Below are 26,803 nucleotides of genomic sequence, written 5' to 3'. Positions count from 1 at the left end.
TTATCCCATTTGGCTTTAAAGCAGCAGTAATGTTTTGAAACTTGGAACAAAATAATGTGAGTTATACAGAGAGGGGCATTGAGGAAGAAAAGGCCCATTTTTGAAGAGATTGTACACCCTCTTTTTTCATATTTTAAAACTTACAAAAGGGGAAACATTGGAAACCTCACCATCCCCTGTTACAGCTTTACAATTTATCTCCCTTGAAGGTTGTCAATCTTATGCACACTATTCTACATTTTGATTTTTTTTTTCACTAAATAGTATATCCTGGATAACTGCTTACATTTTAACAAGTTTTAACTTTAAATGTTGCCGTCCCAAGCACTCATCCCTTGACAAAGACACATGAGCTGTAGTAGGAACTCAGCAAATGCTATTTCCAGTTTTATCACTCTCCTGAAATAAACAAAACAACCTGTCTGCTGAAATAAAATTTGCTACTAGTCGATAAAGGATGCTGCTGTCTTCACCTTAGAACTGCTGTGGAAACATGCCTTGGGTGACATTTCTCAAAAGTAGTATTCAGAAAGAGACCAGATGTATTTCTAATCCTGCCACCAAAAAAGAGGCAAAACTGCAGTTGACTCAAAAAGTTTTATATCAGTGTCTGGGAAATCACAAGTAGTCTTGACCTCAAGACTTGAAGAAATGGAATCATAGGATTAATCATAGGATTAATAATAAAGCAATTTTTTTGTCCAAAGATTTAACTCTGCTGTTTAATTATAACTTAATTTTGCTAAGTGGTTGTATTTCGCCGCTTTCCTGTGTTGAAAACTTAACCTTAGTAGAAAATATGTGAGAAGGTGAGACAGTAACTGGTTTTCTAACTGGGGGCTTGTCATCTACAATACATACTAATATAATAAATCATAACTAGTAGAAAATTATATATGGATGTTAATATTAAGGCATTTTGGTAACTGTTTTGGTTTCTGTGCTGTGTACCTTGTTAGCCACATTATAAATCTTGCTAATATTAGCAATTGATGTTTTATAACTCTCTGAGGTTAAATTTTATAATTTCTAACAGCTGAAAGCTTAGAATTTTGGCTTCGTCTTTGTAGACATCCCTTTCTACCTTTATTATCTAGGAAGCAACTAATAATGTAGACTTAGTTTGGGAGAAAGAAATTAAATAAACAACTGGTAACCACATTGGTTTGAGTTTGAGGAGCTTTAAAGTTGATATTTTTGACTGCATTATTGCTTTTGGTGTATATGTTGTTTGTTTAAAATCCCTGCAATCTTAGAATCTTCTTATTTTTAAATTGAATATTGCCTGGGTTACTGCCCCTTATTGAAAACCCAGTTATGGAATCAATGTCTTTTTCTTTAGGCAGTTCAGTATGCTTAATGTGTTCCTGGCTGCTTTTAAAAAGCATTATGAAGATATTTTATTGCTTATGTGTGCCTGCTTGTCTATGTGTGTGTGCACGTGTATGAAGGCAGGAGAGAATTATAAATAAAATCAATAAGCCATTGAGTCACTTTTATTTAGCATTAATAATAAAAGATTCTTACAGGCTTTGCTTCAGCTTTCTGAAGCTACTGGTGGTGGTAGGTACTGAGCACATACAAGTCCTCCATTTATTACTGCATTCTTTCTGTTTATGGGACACAAATAGCTTGCAGCATATACTGTGCAATTTCTAATAATATTATCCCATACACACACACATAGACATACACACATCCAAACTTATGAGAATGTGTGTTCCATTAAAGCAGGACCTTATCCGGCTTATTCACACAATTGTTCCCAGAATATTTATTAAATAAATAAATATACCAGTGTTACCCACTTTATTATTTGTTTGTATGTAAACAATAGTTTATGATGAAAGATCTTTCTCTATGCTACATTATATTAACTGAAATGTTTACATTATTCTGGGCTTAATATATATGTTAATCATCAGACTATTTTTGAAATGGGTAATTTCTTTAATATCACAATTGTTTTAATTAAATTTGACATTGAACAGAAGGTTTTAAAAAAGAAAAAAGTAAAGTATATAAATATTAAAGTAATTTTAAATAGGAAAACATTTTATTCATAACATCGAATTATCTTCTGGGGAATGGACAGTAAAACACAAAGCAACTGAACTTTTCTATGTTCAATTAACTTATGAAAGAACATCGTGAGATTTTACGAACACTTCTTTACTATTCTAATAGTAATGCTACATTATCATGATTTTTATATTCCGTAAGTATAATATTGATGAAAATTAGTTTGGTACAGGGTCAGACTTGCAATAGAAGTTAAAATCATATATTATAAAAAGTATGCTGTAGTTTTTTTACTAATACAGTCATGTATTGCTTAACAATGGAGATACGTTCTGAGAAATGTATCCATAGATTTTATTACTGTGTGTACATCATAGAGTATACTTACACAAACCTGGTGGTATAGCCTACTACATAGCTAGGCTATATAGTATAGTCTATTGCTCAAGGCTACAAACCTGTACATGTTACTGTGTTGAATACTGCAGGCAATTGTAGCACATGGCATTTGTATAGCTAAATATATCTAAACATAGAAAAAGTGCAGTAAAACTATGGTATCATGCCTGTAATCCTAGCACTTTGAGAGGCCGAGGCAGGCAGATTGCCTGAGGTCAGAAGTTCAAGACCAGCCTGGGCTAACGTGGTGAAACCCTGTCTCTACTAAAAAGACAAAAACTAGCTGGGCATGGTGGTGGTGCCTGTAATCCCAGGTACTCGGGAGGCTGAGGCAGGAGAATCCCTTGAACCCGGGAGGCAGAGGTTGCAGTGAACCAAGATCCTGCCACTACACTCCAGCCTGAGAGCAAGGCTCTGTCTCCAAAAAAAAAAAAAAATGTCCCTGGTGATCCATGCCTTTTTTTTTTTTTTTTTTTTAAGTGTAATCATGGACCGCTAAGACACTCACTCTTTAAAAACAGCAGACAAAATTTTGCCTATCACAGCAAGTTTACACTGATGTGTGCCTGCTGTATGAGCACATCTCAGCATGGTTATTCTGTCCTTGGAATCCTTAATTATTTAGGGGAGGTCTCATCCGCTGTAGTCTTTCGGGCGTGCACCTGTGTCTTTCTGGCGTGCACCTGTAGTCCCAGCTACTCAGGAGGCTGAGGCAGGGAGAATCGCTTCAACCCAGGAGGTCGAGGTTGCAGTAAGCCAAGATTGCACCACTGCACTCCAGCCTGCGCGACAGAGCAAGACTCTGTCTTAAAAACCACCAAAACAAAGCACAAAAATATGGTATCATAATTATCTAAAACATTGCTATATGGCATAGGACTATATTTTTAATACTTGATATGCCCTTATTGTTATCATTAAACATAAGTAATTGGAGGCACTGTAAAATACTGTGTCCTCTATGTAGGTGGTCTTACATGGTATATCATTTTAATTATGATATTAATATCACCCTTTAGTGAGTAATTATTTTCTCATGACACTGGCACTGTTGTGGAATTCAATTTCGATTGGCTATAAAATATCTTTCTTCAGTGGAGGTTAAATTATCCTACAATATTATCTCAGTGCCTTTAGCTTATTGAGAAAACATTGGCAAAATGATTTATTCTTATTTAACAGGCAAGTAAATGGAAGCATAGACAGGGTAAGTCAGTTGCACAAGGTCAGTTAATAAATCATTTTCACGTGGGTGAGATCACATTTTCTAAGTCACAGTCTAATACTCAGGGAACTGATCAATGCCTGAGACATATCAAAAAAGCAAAAATAAAATGTTTACCTTGTTTGTTAGAAGGAATAAAGTTGCAGACTCATTTCAGACTGATGTACTAAAGGCTTCAAAATTTGTGAGTGAAATTATGTACATGTGTTGCCAGGTTGTATTTTGCAGCTTTTTGTATTATTTGCATGTGTTGATTTGTATGAAGAGTAATGAAATAAATTGAAATAGTGCTTTAGATAGTGATAATCAAAATGAATTTCCAGCTGCAGCAAATACTTTTTTGGTACTAAAAAGGCAAAATAGAAAGCAATAGAATATAAAACAAGTTGAAATAGTTTTTTTTTTTAATAGGAACATAATTACACTAAAGAATATTAAAGAAAACTATTTTAAAATAATAAAAAAATAGTGTTCTATCAATGATCTAATCAATGAGTATTGAATCTAAATTATTGGACAGCTATCCTAGACCTCATTTATAGTTCATTCCTTTTTCTAAATTAAAAAAATTAATATATCTGTCATGATATCATCATTTTTTTCTTATTCCCTGTTTGGGGACATTGTTGAGTGTGCTACTAGCAAATCCTTTGCTCTTTTTACCTTAGTTCGGTGTTTCCTACAGGTCATTTACAGAGTTTCATGGGAAACTGAGATTGAGAATTTAATCAGGGAGGTTTAGGAAATATTAAATACAGTTACCCTTCTCTTAGAAATCAGTAATACATCTTAACCCTTTTAAGGTTAGAAATGATCTAAGATTAAAAAACCCTGTTGCCATTTGTTTACCTCCAACTTCCACAAAAGGGTTTGGCTGTGAAATATATATACACACACATATATATAATATATGTTCCAAAACATACATTAACATTCCAGTCATCTTGCTTTAGAAACACAGGAAAAGGTAGCAGTGATGAGGATTGATTATGAGAGAAGGGGATGTGACTTGGCCAAGATAGATTTTATGGGTTAGTTAGAATGTTTGCAGACTTACTGATTTATTTTAGTAACTTGCCTATTTTTCACTTTGCAGAAACATCAACTAAACCTTTCTTTGTCTTTTGAATTGCATGGCTTGCCAAATTGTGAGATTTTTATGCATGATTTTCCATTGAACACATATAATGTTATTTTGAGTCTGTGAAAAACATGCACTTTGGCACATCTTATTGGATTATTTTTAATTCATAGGAGTTACTTTTCTTGGAGTGAGACATTTAACTGAAAAGGTCATTGCTCAGGAATCACTGCTTTTGCAGATTTTTCTTTTTTCTCAAATGTTTTGAGAAATACTGTTGTCACTTTTAATAGTGATCATGAAAAATGCGTTAAAGTTCAATATTCATAACAACCATATTTAGTTTTTTTTGGCAAATACAAGAATGTTTTATGTTCTTAATTTGAATGTGATATGTATTTTTAATTCTTTATTTTTCAAAACTTAATGAAGAAAAAATTATAATTTGAAAGCTTTTAAGATACTATAATGGAGCAAACAGCCTCTCTTATGCCTGAGTATTTGCTTTATTTATGACAGAACATGGAAATATTTTAAAACTAAGATTTGTTGAAAACCCCATATTATTAACATTGTTGTGTTAAATGTATAACTGTTGAACTGTCAGTGAAATATGAGACATTTTACCCAGTGACATTTTAAATGAATCTCATTGTAGGGGAAGCCTGTGGGAACACCAGATGCTGGCGCTTATTTCCGTGTGCTTGCAGAGCATGGAGTAGCTGCCTTGTTTACAGCACCAACTGCAATTAGAGCAATCCGTCAACAGGACCCTGGGGCAGCCTTGGGGAAGCAGTACTCTCTGACAAGGTGATGTTGGGATGCATAGGCCAAATGACATTAGAAAGTGCAATCAAAATGAATAAGTGAACATTATATTTTTTTCTGGTACTGCAATACTCTTATAGGAAAAGCCAAAAGATTCGGAGTGTTATTAAGAATAACTTGTCTAAATATAATTTTGAAATAGTTGTAATTTTAACTCTGCTTAGAGATGTTAAAATATTATATCATGTTAATTTCAGTCCAAATATTACCAAAATATTACTTTAAAAAATCACTCTTCTTATATTTTCCTTAAAAGGCAAAATGTCAATTGTGACTTAAAATGCACAGATAGATGGATGCAGATTTACTAGCATCTGTCTTTTGAAAATAGAAGAATGGGTTACATGAAGGGACAATATTTGAATGTATGTATACAGATAAAATGTGAAAAATTATAGTCCAAATTAAATATGTTAAAAAAGTGAAGAACTAAGAGACTTAGGTAAACACAGAATAATAGTGGGAGATGTCAGCACCACACTGACAGTATTCAACAGATCATCAAAGCAGAAAACTAACAAAAGATATTTGGGACTCAACACTCAATCAAATGGACCTGACAGACATCCACAGAACACTCCACCCAACAACAATAGAATATTCATTCTTCTCATCTGCATATGAGAAATACTCTGAAATCGACCATGTGCTCAGCCATAAAGCAATTCTCAACAAATTAAAAAATGTAACAATGACACTCTCAGACCACAGTGAAAAAAAAATAGAGATTTTAATATCAAGAGGCTCTCTGAAAATCAAAAGATTACATGGAAATTAAACAATCTACTCCTGGGTGACTTTTGGGTAAACAATGAAATTAAGGTAGAAATCAAGAAATCCTTTGAACTGAATGAAAACAAATGTACAACAAACCAGATTCTCTGGGCCATAGCTAAAGTAATGGTAAGAGGAAAGTTTATAGACCTACATGCCCACAAAAATGTTAGAAAAATCTCAAATTAACAACCTAACATCACACCTCGAGGAACTAGAAAAACCAGAGCAGACCCATCTCAAAGCTACCAGACAAAAGAAAACCAAATTAGTTCTGAACTGAAAAAAATTTAGATGCTAAAAAACCATTTGAAAGATCAATAAAACCCAAAGTTATATTTTTAAAGAATAAAAAACCTGATAGGCCACTTGCTAGATAGACTATTTAAAAAAGAGGGAAGATCCAAATAAATACAATCAGAAATGACAAAGGGGACATTAGCACTGACTCAACAGAAATGTAAAAAGTCCTGAGACAATTACAAATACCTCTATGCACACAAAATGGAAAATCTAGAAGAAATGGATAAATTTCTGAAAATATACAGTCTCTTAAGATTGAACCAAGAGGCCAGATGCAGTGGTTCATGCCTCTAATCCCAGCACATTGAGAGGCCAAGGCAGGTGAATCACGTGGTGGAGACCCCTGGCCAACATGGTAAAACCCCATCTCTGTTAAAAATACAAAAATTAGCCAGGTATGGTGGTGTGGGCCTGTAGTCGCACCTACTTGGGAGGCTGATGCAGGGGAATGGCTTGAACCTGGGGGGCAGGTGTTGCAGTGAGCCAAGGTCATGCCATGGTACTCCAGCCTGGCCACAGAGTGGGACTCCATTAAAAAAAAAAAAAAAAGATTGAAGCAAGAAGAAATTGAAACCCTTAATGAACCAATAAGGAGTTCTGAAACTGAATCAGTAATAAAAATCCTACCAACCAGAAAAAGCCCTGCACCAGATGAATTCACAGGTGAATTCTACCAACATAGAGAAGAGCTGGTACCAATCCTATTGAAACTATTTCAGAAAGTTGAGGGGGAGGGATTCCTTCCTAACTCATTCTATAAGGCAAGCATCATTCTGATACCAAACTCTGGCAGAGATACAATGAAAAAAGAAAACTTTAGTCCAGTATTCCTAATGAACATAGATGCAAAAATTCTCAACTGAATCTAGCAGCACATCAAAAAGCTAATCCACCATGATCAAGTAGGCTTTACTCCTGCAATATAAGGTTGGTTCAACTATGCAAATCACTAAATGTGATTCATCACATAAACATAACTAAAAACAAAAGCTATGTGATTATCTCAATAAATGCAGAAAAATATATAAATAAAATTTAGTATCCCTTCATTTTAAAACCCCAAACAAGGCATCAAAGGAACATACCTCAAAACAGTAAGTCTCATCTATAACAAATCTACAGCCAACAATATACTGAACAGGCAAAAGCTGGATGGATTCCCCACCACAACAAGACAATGATGTCCACTCTCATCACTCCTATTCAACATAGTTCTGGAAGTCCTTACCAGAGCAATCACTCAAGAGAAAGAAATAAAAAAGACATCCAGAAGGAAAAGAGGAAGTCAAACTATTTCTCTTTGTAGATAATATGATTCTATACCTAGAAAACCCTATAGTCTCTGCCCAAAGGCTCCTAGATCTGATACACAACTTCAGTAACGTTTCAAGATACAAAATCAATGTACAAAAATAAGTAACATTTCTATACACCAATTATATCCAAGCTGAGAGCCAAATAAAAAAAAAAATGCAATCCCATTCACATTAGCAGTGAAACGAATAAAATACCTAGGAATACACCTACAGGGAGGTGAAAGATCTCTACAATTGTAATTACAGAACACTACTGAAAGAAATCAGCGATGACACAAATAAATGGAAAAACATTCCATGCTCATGGTTAGGAAGAATCAATATTTTAAAAATGGTCATACTGCCGAAAGCAATTTATAGATTAAATGCTATTCCTATCAAGTTACCAATAACACTTTTCACAGAAGTAGAAGAAATTATTCTAAAATTTATATGGAACCAAAAAGAGCTCAAATAGCCAAAGCAATTTGAAACAAAAAGAACAAAGCCAGAGGCATTATACTACCTGACTTTAAACTATACTATAAGGCTACATTAACTAAAATGGCATAGTACTGCCTCAGAAACAGACACATAGACCAGAGGAACAGGTTAGAGAACCCAGAAATAAAGCTACAGATCTACCACTATCTAATCTTGACAAAGTTAACAATAACAAGCAATTGGGAAAGGACTCCATTCAATAAATGGTGCTAGGATAACTGGCTAGCCATATGCGTAAGGTTAAAACCAGACTCATTCCTTTTACCATACACAAAAATAAACTCAATGTGAATTAAAGACTTAAATATAAAACCTAAAACTATAAAAGCCCTAGAAGAATATACAGGAAATACCATTCTGGGCATAGACCCTGGCAAAAATTTCATGATGAAGACTCCAAAAGTAATTTCAAAAACAAAAACAAAAACAAAAGCAAAAACTGACAAGTGCAATTAAACTAAAAAGCTTCAGGACAGCAAAAGAAACTATCATCAGAGAAAACAGACAATGTAGAGTATTTTTTTAATAATATTTTTTATAATATTTGCCAACTATACATCAGAGAAAGATTTAATATCTGGAATATATAAGGAAATTAAACAATTCAACAAACAAAAACCAAACAATCCCATTAAGAAATGGGCAAAGGACATTGTATTAGTCCATTCTCACATTGTACAAAGAAATACCTGAGACTGGGTAATTTATAAAGAGAAGAGATTTAATTGGCTCATGGTTTTGCAGGCTGTACAGGAAGCATGATGCTGTCATCTGCTCAGCTTCTGAGAAGGCCTCAGGAAACTTGGCAAAGACATGGGATCCACCTAAATGCCCATCAATGGTGGACTGGATAAAGAACATTTGGTACATGTACACCATAGAATACTACACAGCCATAAAAAGAATATCATGGCCTTCACAGCAATATCGATGGAGGTGGAGACCATTATCCTAAGCAAATTAATGTGGGAACAGAAACCCAAATACTGCATGTTTACTCTTCTAAGTGTGAGCTAAACAATGAGTACGCATGGACACAAAGAAGGGAACAATAGACACAAGGGACTACTGGAGGGTAGAGTGTGGAGGGTCAGAATAAAAAAACTACTCATCAGGTACTATACTCATTACCTGGATTACTTGATAATCTGTACACCAAACACCACAACAAACAATTTATCCGTGTAACAAATCTGCACATGTGTACCCTGAATCTAAGATACAAGTTGGAAAAAGCAAAGTGAAGAAAAATATTTTATTTTTGTTTTGTAATCATGTGCTTTGAATAGTCTAGGTGTTTTTCTGCTGGTTTATGGATATATATAAATATATATATATTTTTTTATTTTTATTTTTTTAATTGAGACAGAGTCTCACTCTGCTGCCCAGGCTTGAGTGCAGTGGCATGATCCTGGCTCACTGCAACCTCTGCCTCCCAGGTACAAGTGATTCTCCTGCCTCAGCCTCCCAAGTAGCTGGAATTACAGGTGCCTGCCACCACATCTGGCTAATTTTTGTACTATTAGTAGAGACAGTGTTTCATCATGTTGGCTAGGCTGGTCTCAAACTCCTGACCTTAGGTTATCTGCCTGCCTCAGCCTCCCAAAGTACTGGGATTACAGGAATGTGCCACTGCGCCAGATCACAGACCTACATTTTTGTTTAATCTTATACATAATCAAAGATAATTATAGCAAGTTGCATCTTCAAGGAGAATGCCAACATCAGTCTCATTGAACCTCTTTGCATTAGTTTACTATCCTAAACTAAAAGAAGAGATTTATAGTTTACTCAAGTCAAAAAGTAGGCTTGATTTAAGGCGGCTTACATTGTATTGTACAAGTGAAATGCCAGAGTATTTTAATTTTATATTTCTGTGGCCCAAGAGAATTAAAATAGATATTAGGCCCTGAATCCCAGTGTCACTGTGACTGCCTGTGAATCATGTTAGAACCAATATCAACAAAGGCCTCTTCAGCTAAGACTTCCCAGTGTTAGAAAGACAAGAACAGTAGGATCTCTAAAGCCCTTATCATAATAGCCTACACAGTCAATGTCACTGCGAGAAACTCCTGCAGCCAGGTCACTAAGGCATTTACAGTCATCACTAACACTGATCTCAAGTGGTGAAGCTGTATGGAGACTACACCACTGCACCCACATAGTACCAGAACCATTGCACTCTGCCCAACTGATGCCCTCCAGCCCATTGTCAGGTGAAAGTTTTTCCCTATGAAAGTCATTCTCTGAAGTTTGGAAGAGGAGACTGTAACAGAAGATGCACAAGCATTAATGTGGGAATACCAGAAACATGAAAACACAAGGGAACATGCTGCCACCAAGGGAACATGAGAATTTCCCAGTATCTGACCCCCAAATTTACAGAAATGTGTGAATTTATTGAAAAGGAAATTAAATTAATGATCTTAAGAAAATGAAGAGAGACATAATAGAATACAAATAGAAAATTCAATGAAATCAGCAAAAGAATTCATGATCTGAACGACAACTTCAACAAAGAAATAGATATCATAAAGAAGAACCAGAAATCTTGGAGCCAAAGATTTCAATCAATTAAGCAAACAAAAAATACAATTGAGAGCTTTAATAGTAGACTAGATAAAGCAGAAAAAGAATCTGTGAACCTAAAACTCAGTCTTTTGAAATGACTCATTCACGGGAAGAAATGAAAAAAGAATGAAAAGGGGTGAAGACAGCCTGTGAGATTTATGGGACATCATTAAGTGAAGAAGTATTGCATTATGTTATTTAAGAAGTGAAGTGACAGAGAAAGAGACTAACAGCTTATTTAATGAAATGCATTCTGAAAAATTCTGAAAACTTAGTAAGTCTTGGGAGAGATATGGATATTCAGACCCCTAAAGCTCACAGATCCCAAAATAGATTAATCTAAAGAGGCACATTATAATTATATTATCAAAAGTCATAAACAGAATTTTAAAAGCGACAAAGAAAAGCATCAAATTACATATAAGGGAATTTCTATGGACCATCAGCAGATTTCTCAGTAGAAGCCTTGCAGGCCAGGGGAGAATGGCATGGTGCTGAAAGGAATAAGAATAAAATAAAAAACAAAACTGCTAACCAGACATGCTGTCCTTCAGGAATTAAGGATAAATAAAGCATTTCACAAATAAACAAAAGCTGAAGGAATTCATTATCACTAGACCTGCCTTATAAGAAATATTTGAGGAAGTCCTTCAGGGAGAAACAAAGGAAAGATTATTACTAACATGAATACATACGAAAGTATAAAACTTTGTTCTAGAGGTAATGGTGGTGCATAAATCATATATACACCTAGTATGAAGGTTAAAAGTCAATTAATTAATTAATAATAGCCAATATGTTGGTTAGAAGCACACAGTGTAAAAAGATGCATATTTTGACATCAAAAACAAATTGTGTATCAGGAGGAGCATAAAAATCTAGAGATTTTGTATGCAACAGAAGTTAAGTTTTTATCAGCTTAAAAAAGTGCATTACATCTATAAGATTGTAACCAACCAACTTAGCTCCAAACTGCATTTTAAACTGTTTTTCTTTCTTTCCTCTTTTCTCCCCAGTCTCAGGACACAGTGTTGAGACAAATTACAAATGCATTTTCTAGAATGTGCTGTGAACCTCCATTCTCTTTCCCTTTCCCACTTTATCCTCCCATGCCTTATGCACATTTATTTACCTAAATGCTTGTCAAATGCACATCATGCTCACTTATCTGGTCACGTATTTTTCTTAGAAGCTTCAGGACATGAATACTGACACAGAACAGACACCTCCAGAATTCTCTCCCCATGCAGGCCACCAAAAATTGTAACTGGCAAAGAGTCCAGCTGCTCACTGCTTGTAGAAAGAAGCCAAAATAACAAGAGTGAGGTGTGATAAAAAGAGAGGAGACTTTATTATCCATGCTAGCAAGGGGAAGAGTGGAACATTTTTTGGAAGAATTCCACCTACTTTTCCCCTTGTTAGCGCAGATAATTAAAACTCCTCTCTTTTTATCACACTTCGTTCTCGTGATTTTGGTTTCTTTCTACAAGCGGCAAACAGACAGAGCCTTTGCTGATTACAAGAGGTTTTATGTAAACCTCACGGCAACCACAAAACAAAAATCTACAGCAGAGACACAAATGATAGAGAGAAAGGAATCAAAGCTTAGCACTACAGAAATTATCAAATAACAAAGGTAGACAACAAGAAAGGGGAAAAGGAACACAGAAGCTACAAAATAACCAGAAGATAAATAAAATGGCAGTAGTAAGTTCTTACCTATTAATAATAACTTTGACTGTAAACAGATTTTGTTCTCTAACCAAAATCATGTAGTTGCTGAATGGATAAACAAGTTCCACCGAGGTGACCCACCTAAGCCTTAAGGACACATATAGGCTGAAAGTAAAAAGATGGAAGAGGAACGTCCATGCAAATGGAATCCATAAGAGAGCAGTAGTGGCTATACTTACATCTGATAAAATAGACTTCAAATCAAAAGCTGTCACAAGAGACGCAGGTCATTCATTAATGATAAAAGGGTCGTTCATTAAGATAACCACTATAAATATGTATACACCCAATATTGGATGAGCTAAATATATAAAGCAAATTTTAATGAACATGAAAGGAGAAATAGATAGCAATACAATATGGTACTTCAAAATCCCACTTTCAACAATGAATAGATCAAACAGACAGAAAATTAATAAAGTGATACTGGACTTAAATTGAACTTTTGACAAAATTGCCCTGACAGACATATACAGAACTTCACTTACAGCAGAAGCAGAGTCCTTATTTTCCTCTAGTGTACACAGAACGTTCTCCAGGATAGACTACATGTTAGACCACAAAAAAGCCATAACAAACTTAATAAGATTGAAATAAGATTTAGTATAATTTTAGACCACAGTGATATGAAACTTAAGTTAATAATAGGAGTAATCTTGTGTAGTTCACAAATATGTGGAAATTAAACATCATGCTCTTGAACAATCAATGGGTCAAAGAATAAATCAAAAGAACAATTTAAAAACATCTTGAGGCAAATGATAATGGAAACACAATATGCCAAAACTTGTGGGATGCAGCAAAAGCAGTTCCAGGAGGAAAATTTACAGCAGTAAGTGCCTACATTTAGAAAGAAGAAAGACCCCAAATAAATATTCTAACATTACCCCTCAAGGAATGCAAAACAAATAAACAACTAACCAAAAATTAGCAGATGGAAATAATAAATATCAGAACAGCAATGAATCAAATAGAGAAGAGAAAAATCATAAAAATAATTAAGAAAATGAAAGTTTACTTTTTGAAGAACAACAACAAAATTTACAAACTCTTAATGAAAACACTCAAATAAATAAAATCAAAAATAAAAGTGAAGAAATTCTAACAGTCTTCTCAAAAATAAAGAGTGTCATAAGGAAATATTATGAACAATTATATGCCAACAAATTGGATAAACTAGAGAAAATGGATAAATTCCTAGAAAAATATTAGCTACCAATATTGAGTCAATTAAAGTGATTTAAGAAGTAATCAAAACCCTTCCCACAAAGAAAAGCCCAAGACCAGATGATTTTAGAGCTGAATTTTACACCAAACATTCAAAGAATAATTTATGTCAATATTTCCAAAACTCTTCTGAAAAATAAAGCTCGAAGTGTACTTCCAGACACGTTTTATGAGGCCAGCATCGTTCTAACACCTAAGTTAGATAAAGATATCACAAGAAAACTATGGTTAATTTTTCTGAGGAAAATTCATGCAAAAATTCTTAGTAAAGTATTATCAAAACAAATTCAACAACACATGAAAAGATTATACATTGTGTTCATGTGAGATTTTTCCATGGCATGCAAAACTGGTTTAACATACATAAATCTATCAGTGTGATACATCACATTAACAGGATCATCCTAATTGACATAGAAAAAGCATTCAACAAAATCCAACATCCTTTCTTGATAAAAACCTTCAACAGTTTAGGTATAGAAGGAATGTTTATAATAATAAAGACTTCATGAAAAAACCACAGCTAACATTATAATCACTGGAGAGAACTGAAAGCTTTTCACTAAGATCTGGTAAGGCAAGGATGCCCACTCATGCCACTTCTATTCAATATAATACTGGAACACTAGCAAGAACAATCAGACAAGAAAAAGAAATAAAATGTATCTAATTTGAAAAAGAAGAAATAAAATTATCTCTGTTTGCAGATGATGTGGTCCTATATACAAAAAGTTCCAAAGATACCACAAAAAAGTTATTACTAATAAGTGAAATCACTAAATTGCAGAATACAAAATCAGCATACAAAAATCAGTGTCTTTTTCATACAAAAATAATGATCTAACTGAAAAGAAATCAAGAAAAGCCCCATATGCAATAACATTGAAAAAATAAAATAAAATACCTTGGAATAATTTTAACCAAAGAGGTGGAAAACTATATTGGTACTGTAAAACTATACATTAAAACTATAAAATATTGATGAAAGAAATGGAAGAAAACACAAATAAATGGAAAGGTAGCCAATTGCTCATGGATTGGAGGATTTAATATTATTAAAATGTCCATGCTATCAAAAGCAATATACAGATTCAATGCAATCTCTATCAAAATTCAAATGGCATTCTTCACGGAAATAGAAAAATTATCCTAAAATATGTATGAAAACATAAAAGACCCCAAGAAGACACAGCTATTCTGAGAAAGAACAACAAAGTTGGAGGCATCACATTTCGTGATTTAAAAGTATATTATAAAGCTGTAGTAATTAAAGCAGTAGCTTACTGGCATGAAAATAAAAACATAGATCACTGTGGCACAGGACAGAGAGCCCAGAAATAGATCCAAACATATATGGTCAACTAAGTCTTGACAAGCACACCAAGAAGACACAATAGGAAATAGTAGTCTCTTTAATAAAAGGTATTGGTAAAACTGGGTTTCCAGATATAAAGAAGGAAATTAGATCCTTAACCTACATCATACACAAAAATCAACTCAAAATCGATAAAAGACCTAGATATAAGACCAGAAATGATAAAACTTGTAGAAGAGAACATGGGGGAAAAGTTTCTGGCTGTTGGACTTGGCAATGGTTTTCTGTATATCATATCAAATGCTCAGGTCGCAAAAGCAAAAATAAATAAATAGAATTACATGAAACTAAAAAGCTCTGCACAGCAAAGGAAATAGCTAACAAAAAGAAACAGCTGCCTATGAAGTGGGAAAAAATATTCACAACTCATATATCTGATAAGGGGTTAATATCCAAAATTTTATAAAAAACTCATAGAGCTCAATTGTGGAAAAACAAATAACCTGATCAAAAAATGGGCAAAAGACCTGGATACAGATTTCTCCAACAAAGGCATAAAAATAGCCAACACGTATATAGAAAGGTATTCGACATCATTAGTTATCAGGGTAATGCAAATGAAAACTGCTATGAGATGTCACCTCATATCTATTAGATGCTATTATCAAAAAGTCAAAAGATAACAAATGTTGATAAAGGTGTGGAGTAAAGGAAACTCTTGTACTCTGTTCTTGGGAATGTAGATTGTTACAGCCATTTTGGAAAACAGTATGGAGGATTCTAAAGAAATTTAAAATTCTTTAAAAACTACCATATGATCTAGCTATCCGTCTTCTGGGTATATACTCAAAGGAAATGAAGTCACCACCTCATAAACATATTTGCATTCCCGTGTTCATTGTGGCATCATTCACAATAGCAAAGAGATAGAAACAACCTGTGTCTGTCGATGCACAAATGGATAAAGAAACTGTGATACACATATACAATGGAATATCATTTTGTTCTAAAAAAGAGTAAGATTTTGTCAGTTGCCACGACATAGATGAAGCTGGAGACACTACATTGTTAAGTAGGTCAGACAAAGAAAAATATTACATCATCTCATTTATATACGGAATTTTAAAACAAAAAAAAAATAAAAAATACAGATATAGAGAAGAAAACCATGGTTTCCAGGATTTCCCAAGAAGGGGGAAAATGAACAGATATTCAGATAAACAGGTCAGAGGATACAAAGTAGCAGGTGTGTAGGATGAACAAGTCTAGAGATCTAGTGTACAACATACAACTTTCCAACTTTAGCAACCACCATTATTAAAATTAAACAAGAAAATGTACAAGCAAAAATGAAATTTCTTCATAAAGTTACCAATATTTCTTTCTAAAAAGCTCTTGGAGATACCCTGTGTCTTATCTACTGCACAAATATGAGCTCATATTCAGAGCTAACACTCCGGTTAGAATGATAAAATGGCAATGCCTGTATGTTTGGCTATCTTTGAGTTTGTGGTGGAGTTGCATATAAGCATTTCAAATATCCAGCTCTCATTACTAAATCTTTCTTTATTCAGCTACCAATTATCACAACAGTGGTCAAATCAGACAAGTAAATAATATGAACCCATTTTGTGAAAAAAATAAAAATTATAATTTATACATGTTAGAAAAGTGTTACCTCTCTCTGTCTGTTTCCTATATTTTAAAACAACAAGGGTTGTTTGAGTTTATTTTTATCCCTCTGGTGCTTAGAATAAAAATTTTGGTTTAGGAGGAAGATTTTTATTAAACTGAGTCAGCAAGTTGAGGCTGATAATGGAGAAATGATTGCTATCTTGTTTGTATATGTATGACTCAAGGTTACACAGGTAAGCCTAAAGCTACATAAATATGAATGTGCGCAACTCTGGAATGATTTTAAATCCCATAACGATGTAGAAAACAGGAAAGCAAATTAGAGGGATGACATTATTGCTAAGCAAATTTGAGGACAGGATACCGCTAAAGGGAAGTAAATTATATTCACTACCTAAAAAAACTTACACTTTTTTATTTAGCATTTTTTGAATTTAGAGATATTCAGAGTATCTCTTCTGTGATACGCTTGATAAAAGATATTGAAAAGTGTTATTGAACAAACCTAAAAATTTAAAGATGATATATATCTCTGTTAGGTTAGTAAATAATGAAACTGATCTAGCCTTAGGAACATGAGAATTTTCACATATTATATCAAAATAATATTTATGGTTCCAAGTTTATGTCATTGCTTTAAAAAATATTTTCATATGAAGTAGAAGTAATTTAACAGGGAACTCTGTGTACATTTATATTTCAACTTTTATTGAGTTATACATACAGAAAAGAACATAAATCAGAATTTTAAAAGTTATAATTACTACAAAGTGAACACATCCATTGAACACATCCAGATCAAGAAATAGCACATAACCTGCATCCCAGAAGCCCTCTCTTTTGTCCTTTCCCAACCATGTCTCTTCCTGGCTTCCCCAAAATATGCCTTTTCCTGACCTGTATCACTATATATTAGTTTTGCTTGATTTTTTGAACTTGATATAAATGGACTCATACAGAATGTATTCTTTGTTACCAGGCTTCTTTCATTTCGTTAATGCCTTGAACTTCATCCAGAAAGTTGCAGTCAAAGTGGTTCTTGCATTTTGATTGCTGATTAGATCACTCTTCATGAGTATTTCAGTTTATTTACCTATTTTTCAGTTGAAATAACTTTTAATGTTATTGTTTTAAGTTGGCAGATACAGTGATACGTTTACTCTGTACAACATGATGTTCAATTCCAAAGTATAGATACATTGTAGAATGACTAAACCTAGCTAATTATTAATACACATGCATTACCTTACATAGTTCTCGTTTTTGTGGTAAGAACACTTTACATTTATTCTCTTAGCATTTTTCAGAAAGAATATATTAACTTTAGTCATCTTGTTTACAACAGATCTCTTGGAGTTATTCCCCCTCTTTCACTGAAATTTTGTAGCCTTTGACCAATATCTCCCAACTAACCTCTCCCCTTTCAACCACCATAGCTGCTGGTAACCACCATTCTATTCTCTATCAGATCAGCAGTTGAATGCTTTTCTGGTTGTTTCTGATTTTTTGACTCTTATACAGTTGCGGCATTAATAATACATGTCTTTTTGGTGTCCATACACATATATTGCTGTTGAGCATATGTAACTAAAGTATAATGGCTACATTACAGGGTATGTCAAACAGTTTTCCAAGGTTTTCACCAATTTACACAATCACTTGCAGTGTGTGATTGTTCCAGAGTTTCCATGTCCCCACCAGAAGATGGCATTTTCAGTATTTTAAATTTTGGCCATTCTGATTGTCATGTAGTGATCTCTCGTTATCATTTAATTTGCATGTCAAGGTTATTAATGAGGTTGATCACCTTTTAATAATTGTTTGGCCATTGAAAGATCCTCTTTTATAACTTGCTTATTCAAGTCTTTTGCAAATTTTATTTTCTCTTTGTAGGAGTTTTTCATACTTTATTTTGGACCCAAGTCCTTTACTGACTTATGTGTATTATAAACAATCTTCTCCAACTTCTGACTTAAATTTTCCTTTTACCATCACAATGGTGACTTCTGATAAAAAGATGTGCCTTCTTATCAATAGTTTTCTTTTTGATTACTGCTTTTCAAGTCTTATTTAAAACATAGGTGTTGTTCCTGAATTTCATTTTCTAGAAATTTTATTGTTCATTTTACCTTTCATACTTACAACTATAATCTATCTGGAATAGATTTGTGTGTATGACATTAAGTAAGAGGCGGAGTTTTATTTTTTCCTTATGTATATCCATTTGATCAATTTCTATTTATTTAAATTGCCGTCCTTTTCTAACTGCCGTGCAGCAACACCTTTGTTATGACAGTGCCTACAAATACCTGGTTTGTTTCTCAATTCTACTCTGTGCCATCGGCCTACTTATCTGTATTCACATTACTCTTACATTGTCTTTATCACTATACATTTATAACAGATCTTTATCTACTATTAATATATCAAGCTTGTTCTTTTTCAAATTTGTTTTGAATATTCTTGGCCTGTTTTATTTCTAAACAAATTTTACTATCAGCCTAGCAGTTTTAAACACACACACATAAGGAGAGATAGAGAGTTTACAGATTGATACAGTGAAAATGTCCGTGTTAACATGTATATCTCCTTGTTTATTTAGGACTTTAATTTCTCTCATTAATTATTTTTTACTTACTGTGTGAAAATCTTGCATATCTTTTTATATTTAAGAAATTTTACTTTTATGCTATGGTCAATGGTATTATTTATACTTGCATTATTTGGTCCTAATACAACAACATGTAACTATTTTTGTATAATAACCTACTTTCTGAAGATCTTCCCCAAGTTACTTATTAATTGTAGTAGTTTTAACATATATATGTATGATTGTATTATGTACAGAGTCATGTAGTTTGAGAAAAGTATTTTATTTCTTCTTTTATGCCGCTTATTTCTTTTTTTTAACTTTATTCCTAGGATCCTCCAGTAAAATATTTAATTGAATTGGTGGCAAAGCTCATTTTTGTCTCATCCAGATTATCAGGAAGAAAGCTCTCAATATTCATTATTAAGAAAAATGATTTTAGCATTTTTGTTATTAACATATTATTTGTTTGGAGTAAAGCTATAAATTAACAAAGTTTCTATTTTTGATGTTTGGGACTTTATCTATGTTTTTTCTTCATCTTCTGATAACCATATGACTTTTCCCCCTCTTATTCTATTAGGAGTTAATGTGGTGAATTACAGTGACTGATTTTTTAAGTGTCAAATCATTCTTACAATCTTGAAATAAATACATCTCGGTTAATATATTATGCTTTTTAAATATAGCTGAATTTAATTTGCTGACATTTTGTTGAAGATTTTTTTTAGTAGACCTTGTTTTTAGAGCAATTTTAGGTCACAGCAAAATCTCGTGGAAAGTTCAGAGCTTCTATATAGCTTATGTTTTCACGCATGCACAGCCTCCCCCACTATGAACATCTCACATTAGGGTTGTATCTCCTTTAAAATTGATGAACCTAGATTGATACCTCATTATCATCCAGAATCCATAATTTAAATACATTTTCATTCTTGGTATTGAACATTCTATGAAGTTTATCAGAAGTATTATGACATGCATCCATCACTATGGCATGGTTTTACCTGCCCTAAAAATAATCTATGCTCCACCTGTTACCCCTCTTCCTTTCTATAGTTGGGGATCTCTTTAAAACCAATCAAGATTGATCTCTTATTTTCCTTTCTTATACTCTCACTGGTTTTGGTTTCAGGGTTTTGCTTGTCTCATAAAATGGGCATGAAAGACCTTTTCCCCACTATTATCTGGAAGATTTTATGTACAGTTGATTTTATTTAAATGTTTTGAAGTATTTAAAAATCAAATAAAACTCTCTGGGCCAGAAGTGACATTATGGGAAGGTTTTTAAGTTATGAATTCAATTTTCTGTTGATGCAAACTGCTTCTTAAATCTTTGACTTGATATCTTTCACTTATTTTTGAAACTTTTCTGTCTCTTTAAATACTTCTTCTACTTTATTTTCTCTTCTTAAACTTTGACACTTTAATAACACATATGTTAGAACTTCTTACCATATCACCTATATTTCATAGGCTCTATTTGATGATTTTTCTGCTTTTTTTCACAGTTGCAGTTAGATGATTTTATTGTAACCTGTATTTTGGGTTTCAAATCCTCTCTCTAGTTGTATCTAAACTTTCATCGAGTTTATAATTTCTTAACATTTTTCAGTTTAAATATTATCATTTGATTCTTTATTATAATTTCCAGTTCTCTGCTAATATTCTGTGTATATTTCCTGAACATATTCATCCGAGTTATATCGAAGTCTATGAATGATAGCAAAAACACCTGATTTTATATGTGTTTTTCTAATGTCTCTTTTTTTCTCTTGAGTGTCTAATCATATGGTCTTGTCTTCCATTATATCACTGTTATAAGAAAATAGCTATTTTGGCCAGGCGCGGTGGCTCATGCCTGTAATCCCAGCACTTTGGGAGGCCGAGGCAAGTGGATCATTTGAGGTCAGGAGTTCGAGACCAGCCTGGCCAACGTAGTGAAACCCCATCTCTCCTAAAAATACAAAAAATTACCTGGGCATGGTGGTGGGTGCCTGTAATCCCAGCCACTTGGGAGGCTGAGGGAGGAGAATGGCTTGAATCCAGGAGGTGAGGTCGCAGTGAGCTGAGATTTCACTCTTGTACTCCAGCCTGGGTGACAGAGCAAGACTCCACCTCAGTAAAAACAAACAAACAAACAAACAAAAACAAAAACAAATACAGAAAAAAGAAACTAGCTGTTCTGAGATACCGGATGTTTTCATATCCCCACAGAGTGATTCTTATTCCGACAGGCAATTGTCTTAAGGGAAGATCACTTCTATTCAATTAGGAATGGAGCTGACTTGAAGCTAGACTCCAATATTTGAGAGGCTTGGTTTCTTTCCAGTTTACCTCCATTATTAGGTATACGTCTTCAGGTGTGCAAACTGAATGCCTGGGTGTTTTATGTCACCTTTTTTCCATTGTGAATTTTAAATTTCGATTTTCCTTTCCCAAGAAATTATTATGACTGGACTTACCATTTAGTTCCAACGCCTGTCAGTCAGTCACATAGTTTTTGTTCGGTTTCCCAGCACTTCAATTACTGTTTCCAATTAACAAGTGTCCCAAGAAGGAAAGCAGTAAGACAAGCAGTCTTGTGTCTCTATGTTTTTTCTCTTTGGGCTTTTGATGTCTTAAGTGCTATTACCTTTGAGCTCTCTGATGTATTCAAAAGATACTTCATTTTTATATTTTTCCAGTTTGTTTGGTTGTACTTGAGAAAAAGAGAGAGATAAAGGGTTGTGCTTGAGAAAAAGAGAGATAGAGAGATGAGAGAGAGAGAGAGAGACACTGCTGGGCAAAATGCTAGTCAGTCATTGACAGAAGAGTCAAATACATGTGTAATATTAACACTAGCATTTTTACATTTTAAAAGTGAATTCTAATGGGAGCAAATAGAAGAAAATTGAATGTAGGGAAAATGAAGATAACCATAGGGATATTGATGGCAAAAAATAATGATAATCTATCATGTGAACTAGAAGTCAATGAGGCATCACTGAAATAATCTATTTTAATTTAACATCTGTTGGCACAAGTGAAGAGTAATTTTTGCTTATTTGGTAGTTTACGGACCTTGAAGGAAATATTCACTTTCATTTTTTTTTTGGTCCTCACTTTATTCACTGAAAATTCTTCATCAGATTTGTCTTTAGCTTTTTATTCATTTCTATTTTTGACTAAAATTAATTTGACAGCATTATCATTTTTCCATTTCCCTTTTTGCTTAATTTTCAGCTTCATTTGAGTCTTGAGTTATGTTCAGTTTTATATAAAATTAGGGAAAGGTGCATAGGTCTCAAGCCCATTCATTTTCTCTCCTCTCCTTTTTTTCTATTCTGGATATTATTATTTTGTTTAGTTTATAGTATTATAGATTTTAAAGTAGATAAACCTTTCCATGTGTTACCATCATCAGAAATTATCTACACACTTAATAGTCAATAATAATCTAGGACAGCACGCCAATAAACTGATCTCTGCAATATGATAGGCACATGTGATTATTAAACTCTTGAATTGGATTAGTATTACTGAGAAATTTATATTGCACTTTTTTTTTTTTAATTTTAACTAATTGAAATTTTAAGGGAGGCTGAGGCAGATGGATCACAAGGTCAGGAGATGGAGACTCATCCTGGCTAACACGGTGAAACCCTGTCTCTACTAAAAATACAAAAAATTAGCCAGGCGTGGTGGTGGGCACCTGTAGTCCCAGCCACTAGGGAAGCTGAGGCAGGAGAATGGCGCGAACCCAGGAGGCGGAGCTTGCAGTGAGCCAACATCGCGCCACTGCACTCTGGCCTGGGCAACAGAGCGAGACTCCGTCTCAAAAAAAAAAAAAAAAAAAAAAAAAAGATAAAGAAAAAGAAAAACTTAAATGGCCACATGTGGCTAGTAGCTACTATATTGTACAGTCCGATCTAGAGCATATATAAGTAACTCAAGTAAATTTACCATCCAGATGGCCCAGATTACTCTACAAAAATGTCAATTTTAACTTTTTAAAAAGTGTATTTACACAAGATATATTTATGAATTTTCCACTGTAGGCATTTATTCCTTTGTATTATTAATAAAATAATGTCAAGTCATTAATGAGGAATTTAACTGTTGAAAAGGTTACTATTTTTTTTCTTTTTTTTTTTTACAAAAGTTTCAAGGAAGTATCGTACTTCCTTGAAACCATAAGAAGATACCTGATGCCTAGGACAACTGTAAAATATAGATTTATACTAAGATTTGTTGTTTCAATTATTATCATGGTTACAAAAAGAGCAATTCACTTAGTATAGTTTTGTTTACTAAAAGGAATTGAGAGTTAAATTATATTTGATTAAATATTTATGAGATTTTATTGTTTCATCAATTATATCTTATTTCTAAATTTTATTTAGATTTGTATTCTGTTTATGTTCATTAGTATTATACAATTAGCAGTCTGTAATTGATAAAATAACAATAACTTTTTTATAGTTTGAGGAATTTTAATACAAAAACAAATGGATAGTTTCTGGCATATTTAGCGAAAGAAGTCATCAGTATTACTTTGACATTTTTCTAAACCACTAATTATCTCACAATTTTTCCTTTGCATTCAATACATAGTAAAGTGATTTTAATGGAAATGGAAGGGATTTTTCTGACTTTCAGAGAAGAAGCCACTTTTATCATCCATTGTGGAATATTGTACCTTTCAATTTATTAGTGCCAGCATGACGATTGCTATAATAATGATATTAAAAATAGCAGTAAACAAGTTTAGGAAGAAAAGCAAAAGGAATATACTACAAAAACATAATAAATACTATGTTTTAAAATATATAATAGTCAAATTTGCCATCAAATAAGAGCTCAGTGCTAATGCATGGTTTATTATTGTAATCAATTACTTAGATTAATTGTAGTGTATGTGATGGAGGATGGGGGATAGCCAAAAAATATTACAACTTGCAAAAATGCTGGTAACATCAAGATATCAGCTGTCCCTTGGTTTGCTAAAAAATCTATATTTTAATTTTTTAATTGACAATGTTGTACATTACATTTTCAATAGTGAATATTTTTGAAATTCTCAATCTCTAGTTTCATATATAAGCCAAAGACACGGGCATTTGAACCATCTAGAGTTCTTTAAACTAATTTATGGCTTAACAGGCATTGGAAATGTGGTATTAATATCTATAACATTATTCGTTTTGGCTGCTCTTTGCCTGCACTGCTGGGATCAGCCAAACCTATCATTTTATAAATTTTAATGTGTTATCTAAATGAGTAATGTCTTTCATCACAGGAGTTTTCTAAAATATCAGAAAAGTGTTTGAATAACATAATTAAAAACACGACCCTATTTTTCAGTCCTAAGATTATCAACATTATGGCCTTTATATTTTTCATTTTCTCTTATTTTTACATAGTATATAAAGTTATAGGTGTCTCCACCTCATTTTTATTATTATTATTATTTTTTAGACAGTAACCAGCTTAATTCATTTTATTTTTCTTGTATAAAAACCGTATGTTGTAGCCACAGCTGGAGCTTGGGTCCGCTGCACGGAGACTCTGGTGTGGGTCTTGACAAGGTGATCAGTGAATTCCTGACAGGGAGACTTGGTAAATCCAGTTTCCTTCCAGAGGTCAGGGGTCAGGTAGCTGTAGGTCTTAGAGATGGCATCAAAGGTGGCCTTGGCAAAGTTGCACAGGGTGGCAGTGCAACCCCGAGCTGAGGTGTAGCAGTCATGGTTACCAGCCATTATGAGCAGCTTCTTGGGCACAGGCGCTGGGATGATGCCAGTGCTCCTGGGTACAGGAATGAGGCGCAACAGCACAGAGCCGCAGCGGCCTGTCACCTTGCAAGGGACGGTGTGGGGCTTGCCGATCTTGTTCCCCCAGTAGCCTCTGCGCACAGGGACAGTGGAGAGTTTGGCCAGGATGACGACCCCACGGATGGCAGTGGCCACCTCCTTGGAGCACTTAACACCCAGGCCGACGTGGCCATTGTAGTCCCTGATAGCAACAAACGCCTTGAACCTGGTGCGCTGGCCAGCACGGGTCTGCTTCTGCACCAGCATAGTCTTCAAAGCCTCGTCTTTGAGAGAGGCCCCCAAGGAAAAGTCAATGATCTCAGATTCCTTAATGGGCAGGGAGAAGATGTAGATCTTCTCCAGGGACTTGATCTTCATGCCCTTGACCAAGCGGCCCCGCTTGGTGGCGGGCATCCACTCCTTATCCTCGCCCTTGCCTCCGTGAGCTCCGCGGCCTCGGCCCAGGCCCCGGCTCCGGCCCCGTCCACGGCCGCGACCCCGGCCCAGGATGCCACTGCCAAAACCTCCGCGGAAGCCACCGCGGTTCCCCATCCCAGGGCCACCGGGGCCTCCGGGCCCCCCCGCTGCCCCGGCGTCATCCGCCATTTGGTGTTTTCTCGGTGAAGTCAACCTCATTTTAAACATTAAAACTTTACACTAATCTTTATTATACTTTAACCTACTTTAATCATTTAATGTTTAAACAATTTTTTCATTCTGTTATAACAATTCTCTCAGATGAGGTCATTTTGGTCATCAAATTTTAATCTCAAATTACAAATACATACATTTGATTACTTAAATTTATCTCAAATTGCAAATGTATATGTAGTTTGTCAAAAAATTGTATGCTTTTTTCCCCTAGTCTCTGCCTCTTATTCATTCCCTTCCTTGCTCTCCCATTTTCGCCCTTACTTTTTATCCCCTTCTTTGTTCTCAAAGGCTTAAAGATTACCCTAGCATCATTGCATACTGTTAGTGGGTACTCACAAAAATTATTCAAATAATTTCTTAACAAAGACTAGTAATAGGTTACTCTCCTATCTGAAATTTAAAATAATGCTTCTGTGTCTATATCAGAACATGTAAATTTTACCTTTGGCATTTATTGTGCTAAAGAACTGCTCCTAGATAATTTTGAATATGCAGTGGAGAAATATACAAGTGGCCAGCTACTCAAATATTATTTTTGACAGTGGATTGTACCATTATGTGAAGTCCTATAACAATGCCTAATTATTAAACCAATCATACTTTAAATTTTGGAAATCTGTTGAGATAACAGTTTACTTATAAAACGTTAAGTAATAGATTGTCTTAGCTGCATTCCGTGACACTTGCATACCCACACATGTGCATGCATACAAATCATTATCAGCATAATGATTTGAGCAGGAATTGAATACATAGTATTGAATTACAATTTTTCTTCATCCAGGCCAGTGTAAGAATTCTGTTGCTTCTTCAGAAAGTCATGGTCTGCCTCTACACTGTCCCATATGGTAGCC

At 34.1% G+C, this 26,803-nt stretch overlaps 1 protein-coding gene and 1 pseudogene across 2 annotated transcripts in view; one reads left to right on the top strand and one right to left on the bottom strand.

Annotated features, from left to right (window-relative positions):
• Window positions 1–26,803, top strand: part of LOC105473292 (acyl-CoA synthetase short chain family member 3) — a 179,798-nt gene that overhangs the window by 87,421 nt on the left and 65,574 nt on the right. For both annotated transcript variants that reach the window (XM_011727032.3, XM_071071386.1), the window contains one exon: window positions 5,386–5,537. In XM_011727032.3, coding sequence (XP_011725334.2) covers window positions 5,386–5,537 — 152 coding nt within the window. The remainder of the gene's footprint in view (window positions 1–5,385; window positions 5,538–26,803) is intronic.
• LOC105473467 (small ribosomal subunit protein uS5 pseudogene) lies at window positions 24,981–25,901 on the bottom strand (annotated as a pseudogene).

This window comes from Macaca nemestrina, chromosome 10, assembly GCF_043159975.1.
Source record: "Macaca nemestrina isolate mMacNem1 chromosome 10, mMacNem.hap1, whole genome shotgun sequence".
Lineage (NCBI taxonomy): Eukaryota > Metazoa > Chordata > Mammalia > Primates > Cercopithecidae > Macaca > Macaca nemestrina.
This window is presented reverse-complemented; position numbering and strand designations above follow the sequence as displayed.